The sequence below is a fragment of the Symphodus melops genome (assembly GCF_947650265.1).
Source record: "Symphodus melops genome assembly, chromosome: 15".
Taxonomy (NCBI): domain Eukaryota; kingdom Metazoa; phylum Chordata; class Actinopteri; order Labriformes; family Labridae; genus Symphodus; species Symphodus melops.
In genome coordinates this window covers 20,132,010-20,147,931 of record NC_136705.1, presented here as the reverse complement: position 1 = coordinate 20,147,931, position 15,922 = coordinate 20,132,010, and the positions used below count along the sequence as shown (strand labels likewise).

At 39.3% G+C, this 15,922-nt stretch overlaps 1 protein-coding gene and 1 pseudogene across 4 annotated transcripts; one reads left to right on the top strand and one right to left on the bottom strand.

Moving 5' to 3' along the window:
• Window positions 1–32: 32 nt before the first annotated feature.
• Window positions 33–15,907, bottom strand: mat1a (methionine adenosyltransferase 1A; the record flags this gene model as incomplete). 3 transcript variants are annotated; one of them, XM_079362940.1, is made up of 15 exons in its annotated part: window positions 15,828–15,907; window positions 14,710–14,788; window positions 14,523–14,609; window positions 12,587–12,659; window positions 7,321–7,427; window positions 6,837–6,908; window positions 4,627–4,704; window positions 4,238–4,360; window positions 4,025–4,137; window positions 3,737–3,880; window positions 3,278–3,403; window positions 3,096–3,188; window positions 2,823–3,005; window positions 2,573–2,706; window positions 33–2,108 (listed from the first exon to the last, which is right to left on the bottom strand). In XM_079362940.1, the coding sequence occupies exons 6-15, from the start codon at window positions 6,901–6,903 to the stop codon at window positions 2,006–2,008; spliced, it is 1,164 nt and encodes a 387-aa protein (XP_079219066.1). In that variant the 5' UTR covers window positions 6,904–6,908; window positions 7,321–7,427; window positions 12,587–12,659; window positions 14,523–14,609; window positions 14,710–14,788; window positions 15,828–15,907. The 3 variants fall into 3 exon arrangements, with proteins under 3 accessions (XP_079219066.1, XP_079219065.1, XP_079219067.1); XM_079362939.1 differs by lacking the exons at window positions 7,321–7,427; window positions 12,587–12,659; window positions 14,523–14,609; window positions 14,710–14,788; window positions 15,828–15,907 and having other exon boundaries at window positions 6,837–7,314; XM_079362941.1 differs by lacking the exons at window positions 33–2,108; window positions 7,321–7,427; window positions 12,587–12,659; ... (1 more) ...; window positions 14,710–14,788; window positions 15,828–15,907 and having other exon boundaries at window positions 2,569–2,706; window positions 6,837–7,117.
• LOC306836054 (peroxiredoxin-like 2A) lies at window positions 12,930–15,778 on the top strand (annotated as a pseudogene). Its single transcript, XR_013781759.1, has 6 exons — window positions 12,930–13,231; window positions 13,581–13,751; window positions 14,541–14,632; window positions 14,728–14,868; window positions 14,953–15,117; window positions 15,201–15,778. The product of XR_013781759.1 is annotated as a peroxiredoxin-like 2A (transcript).
• Window positions 15,908–15,922: the final 15 nt, after the last annotated feature.

Genomic DNA, 15,922 nt, shown 5'->3' with positions numbered 1-15,922 from the left:
CCAGCTTGACGAGGAAGCAAGCAGACAACTGGTTATATATTTCAGATTTTCTTTATTGTTTAATTATTTACATTGTCCACTTTCTCTGGAAGTCAATTTGACAGCACATGACAGAGATCGACACATTAAATAGAGGAAAACGTCTCTTACAAAAAACAATGTGGGCTGTAGATGAAGCGTCCACCACAAAGTCCCAACACCTCTACAGACATGAAGTGTGACGACTGTTCACAGATCCTACATGCATTAAAAAGTGTTTTTGAGAGGGCAATGCTTTGAAACTGAGCTGTCTTAAAATGCCCTGTAAGTTCGGTCCCATGTGAACTTGAAATGCACGGAGAAGGACGTCATATAAATATGCTGTGGAACATGACGGAAATCTGAAATGATTTTAGATAAAGAAAGCATCAAACCAGCTGAAAATCTAAAAGGTATACAAAGATCAGACAATATACAATCACAGCATTGATATAGCATCTTAATGTTGTAATGCAACATTTGTAAGACATCGGTGTGGTCCACTTATACTTTAGTCCCAGCAGCTAGCAAAGAGAAGAGAGGGATTCAGAGCGAAATCAGAATTAAGACATCGAGTTTTCAGTCTAGGGACGCACCAATCTACCAAGTGAACATAACGGCCGATACGAACTGTGATTTGTTTTTAGGGTCAAACGTAAGAGAAAATGTTGGCAGTGTGTCAGTCTTTCAACGCCTCCGGGTTAAATCAGCAAAACACAGTTTTCAAGAAATGTTCCAGTGACATTTCATGAGAGGAGAATACTCACGATAATTTCAAAATATTCGCTCGTAGCTCGTTAGAAAAACAGACACAAAGTGAAAAAGTAATCATAAAAACATCAAGATCAGATTCTGCACTCAGCTAAATGATTTCATACATTGGTTTCTGTCCTGATTTTGTACTATTGGTGCACCTCTAACTCAGTCACATATAGAGACTTAGTCACAGCTGCAGGACTGCAGGTAAAAAAGGAAAATATATTATTAATTATTCACAATAAGCCGCTAGATGAGCTGTGGCCAATAAAACTCACATGATAGTCAAATTAAACATTGCTTCCATTATGATGGAACAAGAAGAGCGATATGACAACATAAGACCATGTGGAGTTGATGAGTTGTAACATATGCTTACAAGGGTTTTAATGACCTGTCTTCTGATCGTTGGCAAACAGCTGCCTAACGCATACATTACAAAGTAACACGTAGTCACAGTCATGTCCAAAACTATAAAGTTGTCTTCCGAAGCCAAATCTTTGGTTAAGCAATAATTACACTTCATACAGTCATTTGAGTAAAAAAACACAACCATGTCTTTGTTCCCAGGGTCCACTAATGTTCTCCACAATAACATTTATAATAAGAGAAGAAATGATATGTTTCCTTCTTTTTTATATTTGGTGTCCTTTCTGAAATCATCTTGATGAAATCCACCTCTTAATTGATTTTTACAGTACAAACTTTATTTAAAACATCCATCTCCCTCTGTTCTTCTGCATTTTAAACCATAAAGAAAGTCCAAATCAATCGCTCATAGATCCCTGGGAACACAGGAATGACCCCTGGGACAGAAGTACTGTTGTTTAAAAAAACACAGAGGTTGTTTGTTTTCATTGTGCTGGTCTAACAGAGGAACTATCACAGCTCTGAGATAAAAAAAAAGAAAGGATTGTAATCGCAGTGTTGCACCTTTAAGCTATCAGGTAGTATGTTTAACTAGTGACTGTATGACTATTTGTGAAGCACCAATAGTTTTGTACAATGAGTAATTTGTTTCTGAGATGTCTTCTGCAGTGTCCCTTTATGTCCATCAGATGCAAATTATGACCTTCTCACCTCTTTAATGGTGACATAGCCCTTACTTTGGCTTAATCTTCCTATCATATAAAAATGTCCAATCAAAAGATGGAGCTGGCTGGTTGTAGCCTGTGTGGAGGCATCTCATTCAGCATCCAGGTGAGTCGATTAGGACGAGCCGGTGGAGTATTTAGTAGACAAGCTTTTTGGGCTGCTCCCAAGTAAACTCTGATCGGCCGAAGTGGCCGTAAGAAGCTGTCTCCTGGTAGATCGGCCGCTTCAGTCTCAGTTCCCTGAGGAGGATACAGAATTAAAGCACAATGAGCGGGGAGAGAGGACCTAACAGCAACCATAACCTTTGGCTTAGTACAGCGTAAATGTTGTTACATCATTAGTGAAAAGAAGAAGCTCTGAGAACCAAACATTTATGGCACTTTGATCGGAAATGTGGATGATGTACAATTCAACAATGTTTTACTTTGGTGCCCCTTTGTGGTAGGAAACAGGAACACAGCACACAGGCTACTCTAATGTTGCAGAGATTTTCTAATTTGTACAGACACCAAAATAAATCTCATCAGACTACTCTGAAACATAAGTCAAAAACGTTCATCATGTCCTCAATTACTAAGGCATTTTTTTTAATTTTTACTCAGGCCTATAGTACAGTGTCATAATCTCTTAAACTATACTACACAAAGCCGTCTTATCTTTGTCCTGTACATTTGAGATACAAACGTCATAAAATCATGTTTACCTGACAATAACTCCTGGCCTCAGATCAAAGTTCTTGTTGACAATGTGCAGCAGCTCTGACTCTGTTTTCTTGGAGGAACCGTAGGTGAACAAGGAGATGGAGAGAGGATGGGCCACTCCGATAGCATAGGACACCTGCAACACACACAAACAGATAGATAGAAATGTTATCATCAGTTCATATTTATGCTCCAAACACTGGTCATCTCCTTGTAGCACAATATGGTTAATGAATGAGACTGTACACCTACCTGAACCAGAACTCTCCTGCACAGTTTGGCTTGGACTAGGGACTTGGCTACCCAGCGAGCGGCGTAGGCAGCAGAGCGGTCGACCTTTGAGAAATCTTTACCGGAAAACGCTCCGCCCCCGTGAGCTCCCCAACCTCCATATGTGTCTACAATAATCTTCCTGCCTGTCACACCAGCATCACCCTGAGACACATACAAAGATTGGGCATGAGCAAATGTTGTGCCATACTGACTTTTTCTCGATTCAACAAGCAGTTTGTGCTGGACAGTCACCTGGGGTCCTCCAATGACGAAGCGACCACTCGGCTGAAGGTGGTAGATGGTCTTGTCGTCCAGATATTTAGCAGGAACCACGGCTTTGATCACCTGGTCAAATCAATGCAAATGAAAGCATTTTAATCACTGAAGCGACATGCATGTCTAAGTCCAGGTAGGCGTGCTCCTGAGAGCTCTACCTTCTCTTTGAGGACCGCCTTCTGCTCCTCCAAAGTGATGACGTCGTCGTGCTGCACAGAGATCACGATGGTGTGAACTCTCTTGGGGATCACAGCTCCGTCCTTCTGTTCATAATGTACAGTCACCTGATGGAAGGACAACAAAGTGAAGAGTTATTTTAAAAAATATACAGTTTTAACCTCAATGAGATTTTTTTCTTCCTCGTAAAATAAAATACACGGTAAGTTTTGTGATCAAATACCAAGATATTCCAACAACCTACAGGCCTTAGAGCTTCTACACCTTATATCACAGAGGGGCAGTCAGCGAAAATAATCAATCAAATGTCTATTAATTTTGCATAAGGAGATACGTCTTCTTAAAGTATCAAGTGTTGATGTGTCTTGATGTCTTTTTTTCAGTTGTCAGTAAAACTGATGAAGATGAAGCTTCTGGGAAACATCAGCAGAGATCCTCACCTGTGTTTTAGAGTCGGGGCGCAGCCAGGAAACGATGCCGCTACGTCTGAGCTCGGCCATCTTTGAGTTGAGTTTGTGGGCTAAGACGATGGTGAGAGGCATGCACTCCTCCGTCTCGTCTGTGGCGTAGCCAAACATCAGACCCTGCAGAGAAGGAGACACAGAACTGAAACAGAAAGTTGCAAACTGTGCAAATGACATCAGAGCAACATGAACAAACTGTGATGTTTAACTTATGTTACTATCACTTGAGCCAAAGGACACTCTGCCCTGTTGCGACAGTCCCACCTGATCTCCAGCTCCAATGTCCTCCTCCCGTCTATCAACGTGGACTCCCTGAGCAATGTCCGGACTCTGCTGCTCCAGAGCCACCAGCACATTGCACGTCTTGTAGTCAAAACCTGCAGAGGGAAAGTAAAGCAGAGAGACAGAAAACAGTTAAACAACACACATATATTACCACCATTTCTGTTGATTTTTAGGATCCCCCCCCACACACACCTTTATCCGAGTTGTCATAGCCGATGTGTTTAATGGTTTCCCTCACCACCTTCTGGTAGTCCACATTGGCTCTAGATGTGATCTCCCCACAGAGCAGCACCATACCCGTCTTACACACCGTTTCTAAAAAAACATGTTGAACATTTTCAATCATCTGTGGCTCAAGCTAAAACCTTAGGATTACCTTTGGACTTCCATTTCTTGGAAACTAGCTGAAAAAACAACATGGAGGGTCACAGGGTTTCCCCCAGCAAGCTGTCATCTTGTGACTTTCAGAAGTCAATATTCACGTTCATGATAATCATGGAATAATAAACATCTCTACACTTTGACACTTTCAGTGTGACAACAATAACAACATGAAATGATCAGAATTTTAGTTTCCTCACCACAGGCCACTTTAGCGTCTGGGTCCTGCTTCAGGTGGGCATCCAGGACAGCATCACTGATCTGGTCACAGATTTTATCTGTTGGGCAGCAACAGCAGTTTAGATTCAGGTCACAAATCCTTTGTATGACTTTGTAGTTGCTATACGATTTTAAGGCCTGTTTGATTGAAACAGCTGGGACAGAAATGATATAATAAACTATGTTTGTAGCTTCATTAATGGAGGATTTTCAAGCTTTTAAATGAACCAAAAGGATATTTTCATTTAAAAGTCTAACTTTCGTTGAAGGGTTAAACCCTTGTATGTAAATTTCTATGTCAAATATCAGTGTGTGTGTTTGCGTTTGTGTGTGTGTGTGTGTGTGTGTTGGATTTGTTTGTATCAGCTGGTTTTGAGTGCAGCAGCAGGACAATGCCTCACAAACTCTATTCATCACTTTGGCATCCTGCTGAAGCAATATAACTCACAGGTTACATCAGAAACAACATCAACATCTGGCTGTGTGGCTGTTCACTGTGAACCCCGATATTGAGTTTGAACACGATCTCTCAGAGGTGGAGCGAAAATACCAATATTAAATGTTGAAGTGCGCCTGTAGGACTATTTATCTGTTCGACTCTTATCCTGCTATCAGTGGGAATAGACCAGACTGCAGGTGTGTTATCAAATCAAAGGGTGAGCGCTGCAGCCTTCTGTCAAGGCCAGGCACCTCTTTATAAGTGCATACTGTTGTTTTTCTCGAAGTTTGATCCTCCTGTAGAGACTACCCTGTCATCTATTAGAAATCAAGATTTCCTTTGAACAAAAATCTCCCGCTCAACAATAAAGTAATAAGGAACATAACGTGGAGACATTTGAACTGGCAGCTTTGCCTTCTTCTGGTAAAATAATAATAACGTAATAAACAAAAACACACCAATCTCTAGGAAATTAAGCCATCTCTCTTCTTGACAGCATGGAAATTGTTGGCTTTGACAGGTTGACCCCCTTTTCAGAAAAGGTTTTTCAAATTTAATTTCGTCCTCTTTCATTTCCTTTCATTTAGTTCACGTGTTGCCAGTTTTCTACTTTTGTATCGTACTGTTTTTTAATCTTTAAGTCTGAAATCATTATTTATTTTTGACCATTGTGTCACATTCTGTGCTACAAATCTGCACTGGACTTGCTCACTCTGCAGAGGTTACTGATTTATTGATTCGGAACCAGGGGACTTTGCAAGGTGACATATTAGTTGAAGGATTACAACACACTGACAAGAGGGGAGAGGGGAGGAAGGCTCCAAAGGCAGAAGCACAGAGGGTAGAGGACACAATATTAACTGTTATCATTAGGTCGGCTTTCAACACCTGGGCTTCCTTAACTGTGTGTCTCCTTATTTGGAAATTTGATGAATGATTTATTAAGGGGCGTGCTTCTCAGTGACAGGACACATTTTTAATTTCACTTATTGTCTTAGTAATTTTCATCCACCATTCACCACCCTTGTGTGCCGATAGGAGGAGGATTAAGTTTAACCAAGATATTTTAAACCCTGTTTAAATGTTTACTGCTACTTCCTCTTTGATTGTGTGAAAGCTTTAAGATAAGGTAGCATTAGTTTGCATGCATTTACATTATATTGTTGTATTTCTATCATGAAGTTGATATCCCAATTTTTGACCCTGAAAATCATAAATAGTAACAGCTTGCATAGAGCCCACACGTCCCTCTGCACTCTCTTTTGTAGATCACTTTTTCGCCAGCATGCAACCTTATACCCATCACACACACATATGCACACACCACACTGACACACACACACACACACACACACACACACACACATTCACACTCTGAAGCCCAGAAGTGAGAGTGAGGAGCAGTAAACACATGTTGCTGTGAATGGAATACCAACCACGCTTGGGGAGTAAATACACAGCGCTGTGGAGTTATAGCAGACATAAAGTAAAACTTCATAAAAGTTTGTTCTTTGGATGATTTTCTTTCTGCAAAGTTACACTGTGCTTAAGTAGCAATGTTGCTTTATTCTTCGTGTAAAGATAAGAAAGAGGTACAGATAGGTTGTTGGAATTGGATGTTTTTGGCAACAGATTGTTTAGAAAGTTGCAATATATCTTGAAGTCAAACCTATAAAATAAATCTTATTTCCAAAATAGTCTAAAGACCAAGTGTCACACACATGTAGCTAAAGTTGATCATAAAACACTTACCTGGATGTCCCTCTCCTACGGACTCCGATGTAAACATGAAAGAGCCATCGTCCAGCAGATCACTCATGTTTTCTACAGGGCCAGGTACAGAGTACTTTCAGGAAGAAAAGGTTCCTCAGTTCCCACAAAGACACAGTCCAGAGAGATCTAAAGGCTGCTTTATATTCCTGCTGGTTCTCTTGAGATAGAAATGAAGAAAGAGAAGCCAACAGCCCTGCAGCCAATACAAAGTCTATCCTTCTAAACACCACGTCTGTGTCCACATGGGCCAATATATATGGCTAAGAGAACACACGCACGCACGCACACACACACACACGCACACACGCGCATGCACGCGCACACACACACACACACGTCATGTGAATCCATGGGACAGTCCATTTCAGGGGGAGTGGATGATGGGAGGGTGTTTCAGTGTGTGGAAACAGCTTGTTAACCCCTTGTGTGCTGTACAATTCTTGTGTATGTTTATGGTCCCCACCTCTGTGATTGTAAGCTTTGCCTCAAGGTGTGATGCTTTATGAATGAGAGCAGGGTGATCTTTAATGTGGGTCTCCCTCTCCCGTCATAGCAGTGCGACAACGCTACCTATTAACAAAGAGTGAAAGGATAATTTGTGTCAACTTTTGAAACGATGCAACGACTGCTGTTTACATTACACAACATGCAAACCAAGTGAGTTCAACAGTGGTTAAAGACCAAAGATAACACTTGCTGAGCATTTTAAACGAACCAAAGCAAAGATCTGTGAATGTAAAATATGTAGAGATGTAACAATTCATAATAAACTTTAAGAAAGTGTATGTTTTTATGGGGTTGTTGTTAACTAACAGTGGTAGTAATTTGTTAAATTCAACCAGTGTTTTGTATGTAAAAATATGCTGTGACTGCAAAATACTTATCTGTAAAACGTACTGAAGTAATAGTTTATTGTTCAATACATATTATTGTTGGTTTAAGCTTCTTTCCATCACTGCAAATGATTTGTTTTGAAGCAGACAGTTAACTGTTTAATAAAGTTGTGTCATGTAGCTTACTGCATCTGTGTTTTTAATACTGAAAATCATGTATGGGGCTGTTCTTTGTAGCTACAGGTGATGCAACAAAAACATGCTTTATGTGCATGCGCAAACACCTGGAGAAACAATGGGACCGTGACCCGCACACAGACACTGATGCTGTACCCTTTCATATGGCACAAGCTCTGTAGACAGTGAGAGACGGGCAAACCTCTGCTTATTGTAGCATAAACAGAGGAGATAATGAGCTCTTAACAGTGACTAAAATACAACACTTCCTTGATTGTTTAAACCCACCATATAGAGCTAATGTACAGAGTTGTGGTACATCTCCTTTCTTTCCTAATTTTACAAAAATGTAGGGAGTCTTCATTACTGAAATTCAGTCAGTGCATCTTCTCTTTGGTATGCCATAGACTACTGAATCTTTTAGACCTTTGGTTGATGCACTTTGTTCACTGTTAATATTCAAATGTGTTCTCATGTATAGATGAAAAACAGCTGACATCTAACATTTCCAATCATTAGCAAAAATATGTTCCCCCTTAGCCTATAGTCTAAACTAAAGAGATTTTAGCAGCAATTTATTAGCCTGAAATAAATTACAGTGGAAGTGAGCAGTGGAAATATTAAGCTAATGCAACAAGGAAACCTTTAAAATAGTAAGCTAATAGATATATACACTTAAAAATATGTACGATACTTCAAATAGTCATCTTTAGCCATGGAGAAACATTTTATGGTTGGCTGAGCTGCAGTTAGAATAGAAACAATTGATTGCTAAAACGTAATTGATAAAAAATGTAAAGAAAAGAAATAAAGAAACAGTTGAAAAGGCTACCCTAAAACGCATGGGCAGTTAAAAATAGTTAGCTAAAAGGAATGAGCAGTTATTTCCAAATAAATCTAAATAAATAGTTTTACAGTATTTGATAATTTCTGTTTTACAACCATCATTTGTTTTAGCTTTTGCCACTGGGAGTATAGGTCCCTTAGTTCCTGAGTCCTTTGTATTTGTTTCTGGCACTTTGAGTTGTACCTTTGATTGGCACACGTAAGTTTTAGAAACAACCCAGTTCTACATAGAGAAAACAGAGACAAATGAAACTAGCATTAACTAGATTAACTATAGATTACAAAAGAGAAGAGATAGCACAATGTGCACCTTTTAATGATACACAGCTGTTTGTTTTGTCCTGGAAGCGTGTGCCAGGAGGAAAACACCAAATACACCACACTTTACGTTACGTGTGCAAACGTTAACTCTATCTGAAGTTTGTGTGTTTTGGCTCCAAACATCTGTTAATGACTGACCATGGGTGTTTTTTAACGTCAACAAGATCATTCTGGTTATAAGATAACGGCTATCAGAGTTTTTACATCATACATAGGCTACTCTCTTCTTCTTAAATATATTATACTGTCAATGTGTAACTTCATGATTTCTGCTCTCTTAAGCACCGACTGCTCGGATAAGAAATCTGACCTCTGTGTGCACCACATATCACATGGAGGTCAAACTGTCAGCATGCAAAACACTATTTTGATCCGTATGAGATGTTCTTTATTCTGAATAACTTTAACCCAGTGGCTCTAATAAACAAACGGGGACAGTGGTTTTCCAAACACTTCACCAGATGTAAGGACTTGTGTGTCAAACAGGTGTGTCATCACTTGAGATAAACAGTCAATGGCACACAGATAACTTTGCTCTTGTGGAGGAAAAAATTGGGAACCTGCTTTGTATGATAACACTGTTCAATATTGGGATGAGAAGAAGGACTACACAGTTGAATAGACTGAAGAGGAATAGATTTGCACATTTCTATAGGTTTAGAGGAAATGGAGGTTATTGGTGCAACTCTAAAGGCCAAAGGATCAGTAAGCAGACATAGATTTATGAAACCTTCTAAGGACACAGTCAAGATAAAGTTTAAACCCTATTGAACTTTCATCCACAGAGCCGCTGGGCCCCCAAGAAGATGAAAAGTAAAACGATAAAGGCCTGATGACCTTTGTGTTGCTACAAAGGAGGGTTTCTTCAAGTTATTTCAAATCGTTCAAATTTCTTATCAAGTAGAGCATGCTGTCAATTACCTTCAAACTAATGTGTCAGAGGGCAAAGAAATCCGTAAAATGCAGAGAATTAGACACAAACCCTAAACACCACAAAGTCTTTTTGGTGGAACCGATCACAAATCAGACAGCAAAATGTTAGTCTCCACCTTCTGTGTGATTGGCTGAATGAAATATGTGTCATATTGACCTCCATTGCTTTTCTCGAAATGTTAAAAAACTCGAGGTCAGGACTCTCTGGTCACTTCTGAGTTAGAAGGGAATCAGACTCAAACTTGACAGAACAGGATGAGATAAATGAACCCTGGCTGCCTCACAGGCTGTTAACACCTGTTTGTCTTTCCCCAGGTTCAAGGACGCGCGGTTTACCTTCGCGGCTCCTCTCACTTTGTGCTCTGAGCTCGTCTGGTCACCAACCAGTTTCATCTGGATGTTGATCAGAGTAGGCAGAATATGTTGGATTTTGCCAGTCATGAATTTTTATGGCAGGTTAGAGATTGTGGTCAGATAAGTGTAGTAAATTTGTTATATAAGAAATAAGATGACAATAAATAGTTAATAATCTCATTAACAGTCTGTCATTACCACTGATTTATTAGATGTTTATTGTTATTTTTATCAGTGTTTGTGCTCTGTGTTTTATAAGACTTTATAGCCTCAGTTGGTTCTCTGTGTTATCGTCATTTCCTGCTGTTTTCATGTTTTGGTTTATTGTTTTATTGTTTCTGTATTTGTGATATGTAAACTGTTTGTAAAATAATCAAGTAGCTTATTCTAAATTCAAGGACTTTTTTTTTTTTAACATAAAGGCAGCGCAAAAAAAGTTTTGTCATTCTCTCTTTGCAATAAAAAAAATTGTGCATGTTTTAAAAAGGACCCAAAAACCAGGACTATCTTCTAATATAGACTTTGACTGTAATAACTATCACATTCCCATCTTTCTTTCTATACTGTCCACTTTGCACTGATAGGCTTTAGCAATAGGAATAAAACATCTCAACCAATACATGCAAGTGAAAGCACAGCACAGGAGGTGGGGTGCAAATCTATAGCTCTGATTGGCTGCCTTTTCTGCACACTCCCAACAGGAGCAGTGTAGCTCCAAGAAGAGAGCGTTCTCTGTTTGTGTGTGTGTGTGTGTGTGTGTGTAGGTGTTGTGCAGTGTGTGTTTGTGAATGCCAGCAGTAAAACAGACTGATAAAACCTAGGACCTTATTTGAACCTACAACCCGACTAGCACATTTTTACAGTACATTTAATATTCTAGATTATTTTTGAGACAAGGAAATAATATGAAGTGAAAACCTTTTGGAATAAAAGATTTTGGGGGAGAAAGGACATCACGTTTGTCTTGGCCTGGTTTACATACAAACACAAGCTTCAAGACAGACTGTGTCACCCCCACACGACCCGACACATGGTCAGGCTAAACAGCCAGAGAGAGCGCAGCAGCTGGTTGTGAAGTGTCATCCTATCCCACCTCTCTTCCAGCACATTTTGGACCATCAGCACATTCCTGTGTGAAGCTGCCACCAATGAGTGAAATATAACCAAACTACAAACTATTCACTCCACCTGTCTGTCAATGATACTCTGTAGGAAAGAGACACATTTCAAAGCAATAAAACTCTGAAACTGAGTCACGGAGAAAGAGGTAGTGTATGTTTACTCCATTGACGCTCATATTCCAAGCACACTGAACCCCCCCGAATACACCTCACAGGGTCGGGCTCTCCTTTTATCAATGGCTCCTCTTATGAAGTTCATATCTCTAATTGAAGTGGCAGTAAAAGGGTCATATAATAAGGCAATGAAATAATGATATGAAGCACTTTGAGTGACGACAATTATCTATTGTATTATACAAACATTTCTATCTTATGTCATCCCGAGTTTGTATAAATAAATCAGGACACACCCCTAGAATCAACTCTCAATACAAGGAAACAAAATATATCCTAATTGACCTTATATGGCCCAGAGATTACATATGCATCTTCTCTCACAGTCTGTAAACATTAGTAGTAGGTTGTATTTAAGGGGTTTTGTTTCAGCTACTATTATTAAACAATGCGGGCAGCAATAAATACAAAAGCTATCTGATCTATAATCATGAACAACTATTGGTGTACTGCAGATGGCCTGTAGTTTTTCTGTTTGTTTGAAATTAAGATATATTTAAGTCAACAAGGCGTGGTTTTAAATGTTCAAAAGAAATAGATATGGCCAAAAATAATATGCAACTACTTTGTTAAACAATCAATCATGTGAGTATTTTTCAAGCAGATGACCCTGATGAAGGCCAGAGGCAACAAGCTGAATCTTCATACTGCAAGTGTTGCTGGAGCTTTTTTACCTCTTCAAGCCTTTTTATTCCTCATGCACATTGGTAGTTAGCAAAGTTGTACCAGAACGTTTTTCAAGCCGAAACTAACACAAAATGTAGGTCTTAGCCTGTGAAACCGGACACCGGACTATCTGTCTTTTTCAGCGCTGACAAAACAGTTTAAAGTCTTCATTTTGAGTCCTGGTATGTTTATGCAAATCTTTCAGTCATTTTTTATGTCCCTTTTTATATAGTACTATGTTCTGTGAATTTGTGAACGAGCAAAGAAGAAAAATCTGAACTATCTAAGCTGTAATGACACTCACCTCCAGTAGGGAGCAGTGTTGTTCTGAGTCACGACAAATGAAACACGATGTCAGGGCCTTTGCAGCTAGAGACCTAAAATGACAATACAAAGCCAAAACTTACACAAAGATTTCTTAGTTTTCCACTGACATGTGGACATTAAAGAAGTGTAAGTACAAAATTTCAACTGTGTTCATTTACTATGACAAAAGATTCAGGACACTGGATTGGTGAAGACACTTGGTCTAAAACACTTATTTTCAGATGCTTATATTCTTCTTATAATTTTTATATATATATATAAATAAAAAATTTTATTTGTGTATGCCAACAGAAGAAAAGATAGATCTGCGCACTTGCAACAAAAAGTTTGAAATCAAAACATTGCAATGTAAAACTTAGTGTGCAACATAACCTGTATACCAAATAAAATGTGTAGGCACTGTTCTTTGATTAGTGCTTCTCACTCTGCACCATGCATAACCTGGCACAAACATTCAGCTTAGTGTGAGCCTTGTTTCACACAAGTCTTTGAAGAATTCCTCTAGTGTTACGTTCACATAAGCAAGGCTTTCACTGTGATTGGACTGATCTCAGACTCAGAGGGCTTAAGGGGCTGCTAGAAAACATCAGATTCCTCCCTGTTAGCAGAGCGGCACATTGTGGTGAGTTTCAGCTCATTGTAAACTTTTTTTTAACTTATTGCATTTTAAAACTTGGGGTTTAACATTAGGTCATTTGACAATTTCAGTGTATTGATATGTGTTCTTTTCTTAATATGGGGACTTTATCCAAGTTGTTAATCCAATCAATGTCTGAATGAGTGCAGAATAATCACAAGGAACACAGCATTCCTGATTTGTAAACAATTACTTTAAAATGCAAGAAAAACGCTCCTTTTCCAGATTCACTAAGCCAAATAAATAGATTCAAAGGTGTTGCAGGAGTGGGCTAAAATCTTCTTCAATAAAAATCTGAAACAATTGAATTACCGGTAACATGTTTTCTCTGCAGGTGGCCAGTGGAGCAGGTTCAGGGTCATGGCGACTGTGACTACGGTCCTGAAGGCGGTGAGCCTGTTTGTTGCAGAGCTCATGAACTCCTTCACAGACTGGTTCCAGACCAAACCAGCATGGGCCAACTTAGAAGTGCTGGAGGAGACAGAGCTAAGGACCACTGGAGGAGGTGAGTCAGAAAACAAAAAACAAATGTGCAAATGAAAATTTAAAGGGATACTTCACCCATTTGCATGAAGCTTTGTATCATTAGAAACATGGCAGTAGTGTTGAATGGTCGTGAATCCAACCCTCATTTTGCCCTGAGACGAGAAAAATGTGTTTTTCTTTGCTTGAAAGTTTTCTTCATGTGATGCAAAAAGCGTCGTATTGCATCACATGAAGAAAACTTCCAGGCCATTCAACACTACTATCATGTTTCTAATGATACAAAGCTTCATGCAAATGGGTGAAGTATCCCTTTAAGAAGAGACTGGTAAAAAATATAACTGAAAATATTTTGAACAGTAAATAAATGAACCGACAAACTCTTAGCTGGAAAAATGTGATTGTAACTATGAATGCTGGTTATCTTTGGGTGTCACACAAATCGATTTCGATTCTTGGGGTAACGATTTAATTGTTTCTGGTGCCATGATTTAACGATTATTTTTGAATTAGTGCATCATTTAGGATCTACTCCAGTCATCTGTGAGACTGGCTAAATTTCTTGCAGCTCGATTTGGCATGAGTTAAAAAGCTAGCCTTAGCACTTAGCAGGGAGTAAGTGATTAGCCCAAAAACTAGATTTTTAGAGGTTATGAATCTATGAATCGATTGTTACATAAATCCACCCTTGGAATCGAGAAAGCTTTAAATAAAGAATATCAGAAAAAGAAGAAGATTCTTCATACATTTATAAAATCAGTTTTTAAGTCTGGGATCGTGGATTTCTTCTTACTCGCTCTCATTTTTTCAGTCCATGAGCGATACAAGGCCAAAACTCTGTGGGAGAAGACTGGAGCTGTAGTCATGGTTGTGCGTCGACCTGGATGATTATTGTGCAGAGAGGTATGAGATAGCATATTTCTACGTACATGTGTAACATTTCCACCAAACTAGTTTTCTGCAATTCATGCTTTTCTTACTTTTACTTCCCTCTCCAGGAGGCTACTGAGCTTTCCTCTCTGAAGTCTCAGCTGCTGGACCTTGAAGTCCCTCTGTTTGCTGTGGTGAAAGAAAACATCGGCAAGGAGTTGGACTGTTTCAAGAAGTACTTCACTGGGAAGGTGTACCTGGATCAGAAGGTCTGCTTGCCTACACATGGCTTATAACAATTAAAAGAAACATGCAGGGTTACATAACATAAGCTGCTAATGTTGCCCTCATAGAGACATTTCTACGGCCCTCAACTGAGGTGGATGTGTTTCTCCATATTTCTGCGTATTGGCGTCTGGAGGAACATCTGGCGGGCCTACAGGAGGGGCTTCAGGGGTAACATAAAAGGTGAAGGACTTGTCCTGGGTGGAGTCTTTGTCATTGGTCCAGGAGATCAGGTAGACTGCCACTTTATCAATCAGTATTTTCTAAATGTTTCACAATGTTTTAAAACTTAAGATTGTATTTTTCCCCCCTTAAGGGTATTCTACTGGAGCACCGCGAGAAGGAGTTTGGAGATAAAGTCAACATGCTGGCAGTACTGACTACAGCCCGCAAAATGCAGGAAAACCTGGCAAGATAGAGCTCAGTATGGGAATGAATGAACTGTTTGTTAGTATGGTGTTATGTAATAGTGGCTGCAGCATGTTTCATTTTCCATGTCCTGGTTTTTAAACACAGGAGTTTTGTCTGCCCCCCCTAGTATAGCCTCCTACATAATATAATCTCCTCATACTCCATTTCCCCCCTCCACATATTTCTGGCTCAATTTCCCTTAGCTAATAGTTTTTGCAATTTCACAACAAAGTAGTTCAAAATGTGCCTCTTGAACTGTTCATTCACAAACTGTCTGCATACCTGGTCTTTGAATTGTGATGGTCTCTTGTGTGCTTTAATGACGACTTGTTTCTAAACTCTAATGAGAGGACAGCTCTGATGCTTGCACACGAACTCAGCACTTAAAGCAGGAAGACTCTTATCCAGACATGAGGGAGAATGAACTGTTGGAGTAGTTTAAGTCATTATATTATGTGCCATATATTAAAAAAATAAATAAATAAACCTCTCTTAGTGACTTAAACATTATATCTGCCTTTTTTTTTTTTACCTGTCCTTGTGCGTTGATCTTTGCTGTCATTCTGCTTCTTTTTGCTATTATGGTCCGAGTTTTAATACATGTCTGTCATCTTGTTCGATTAGTTG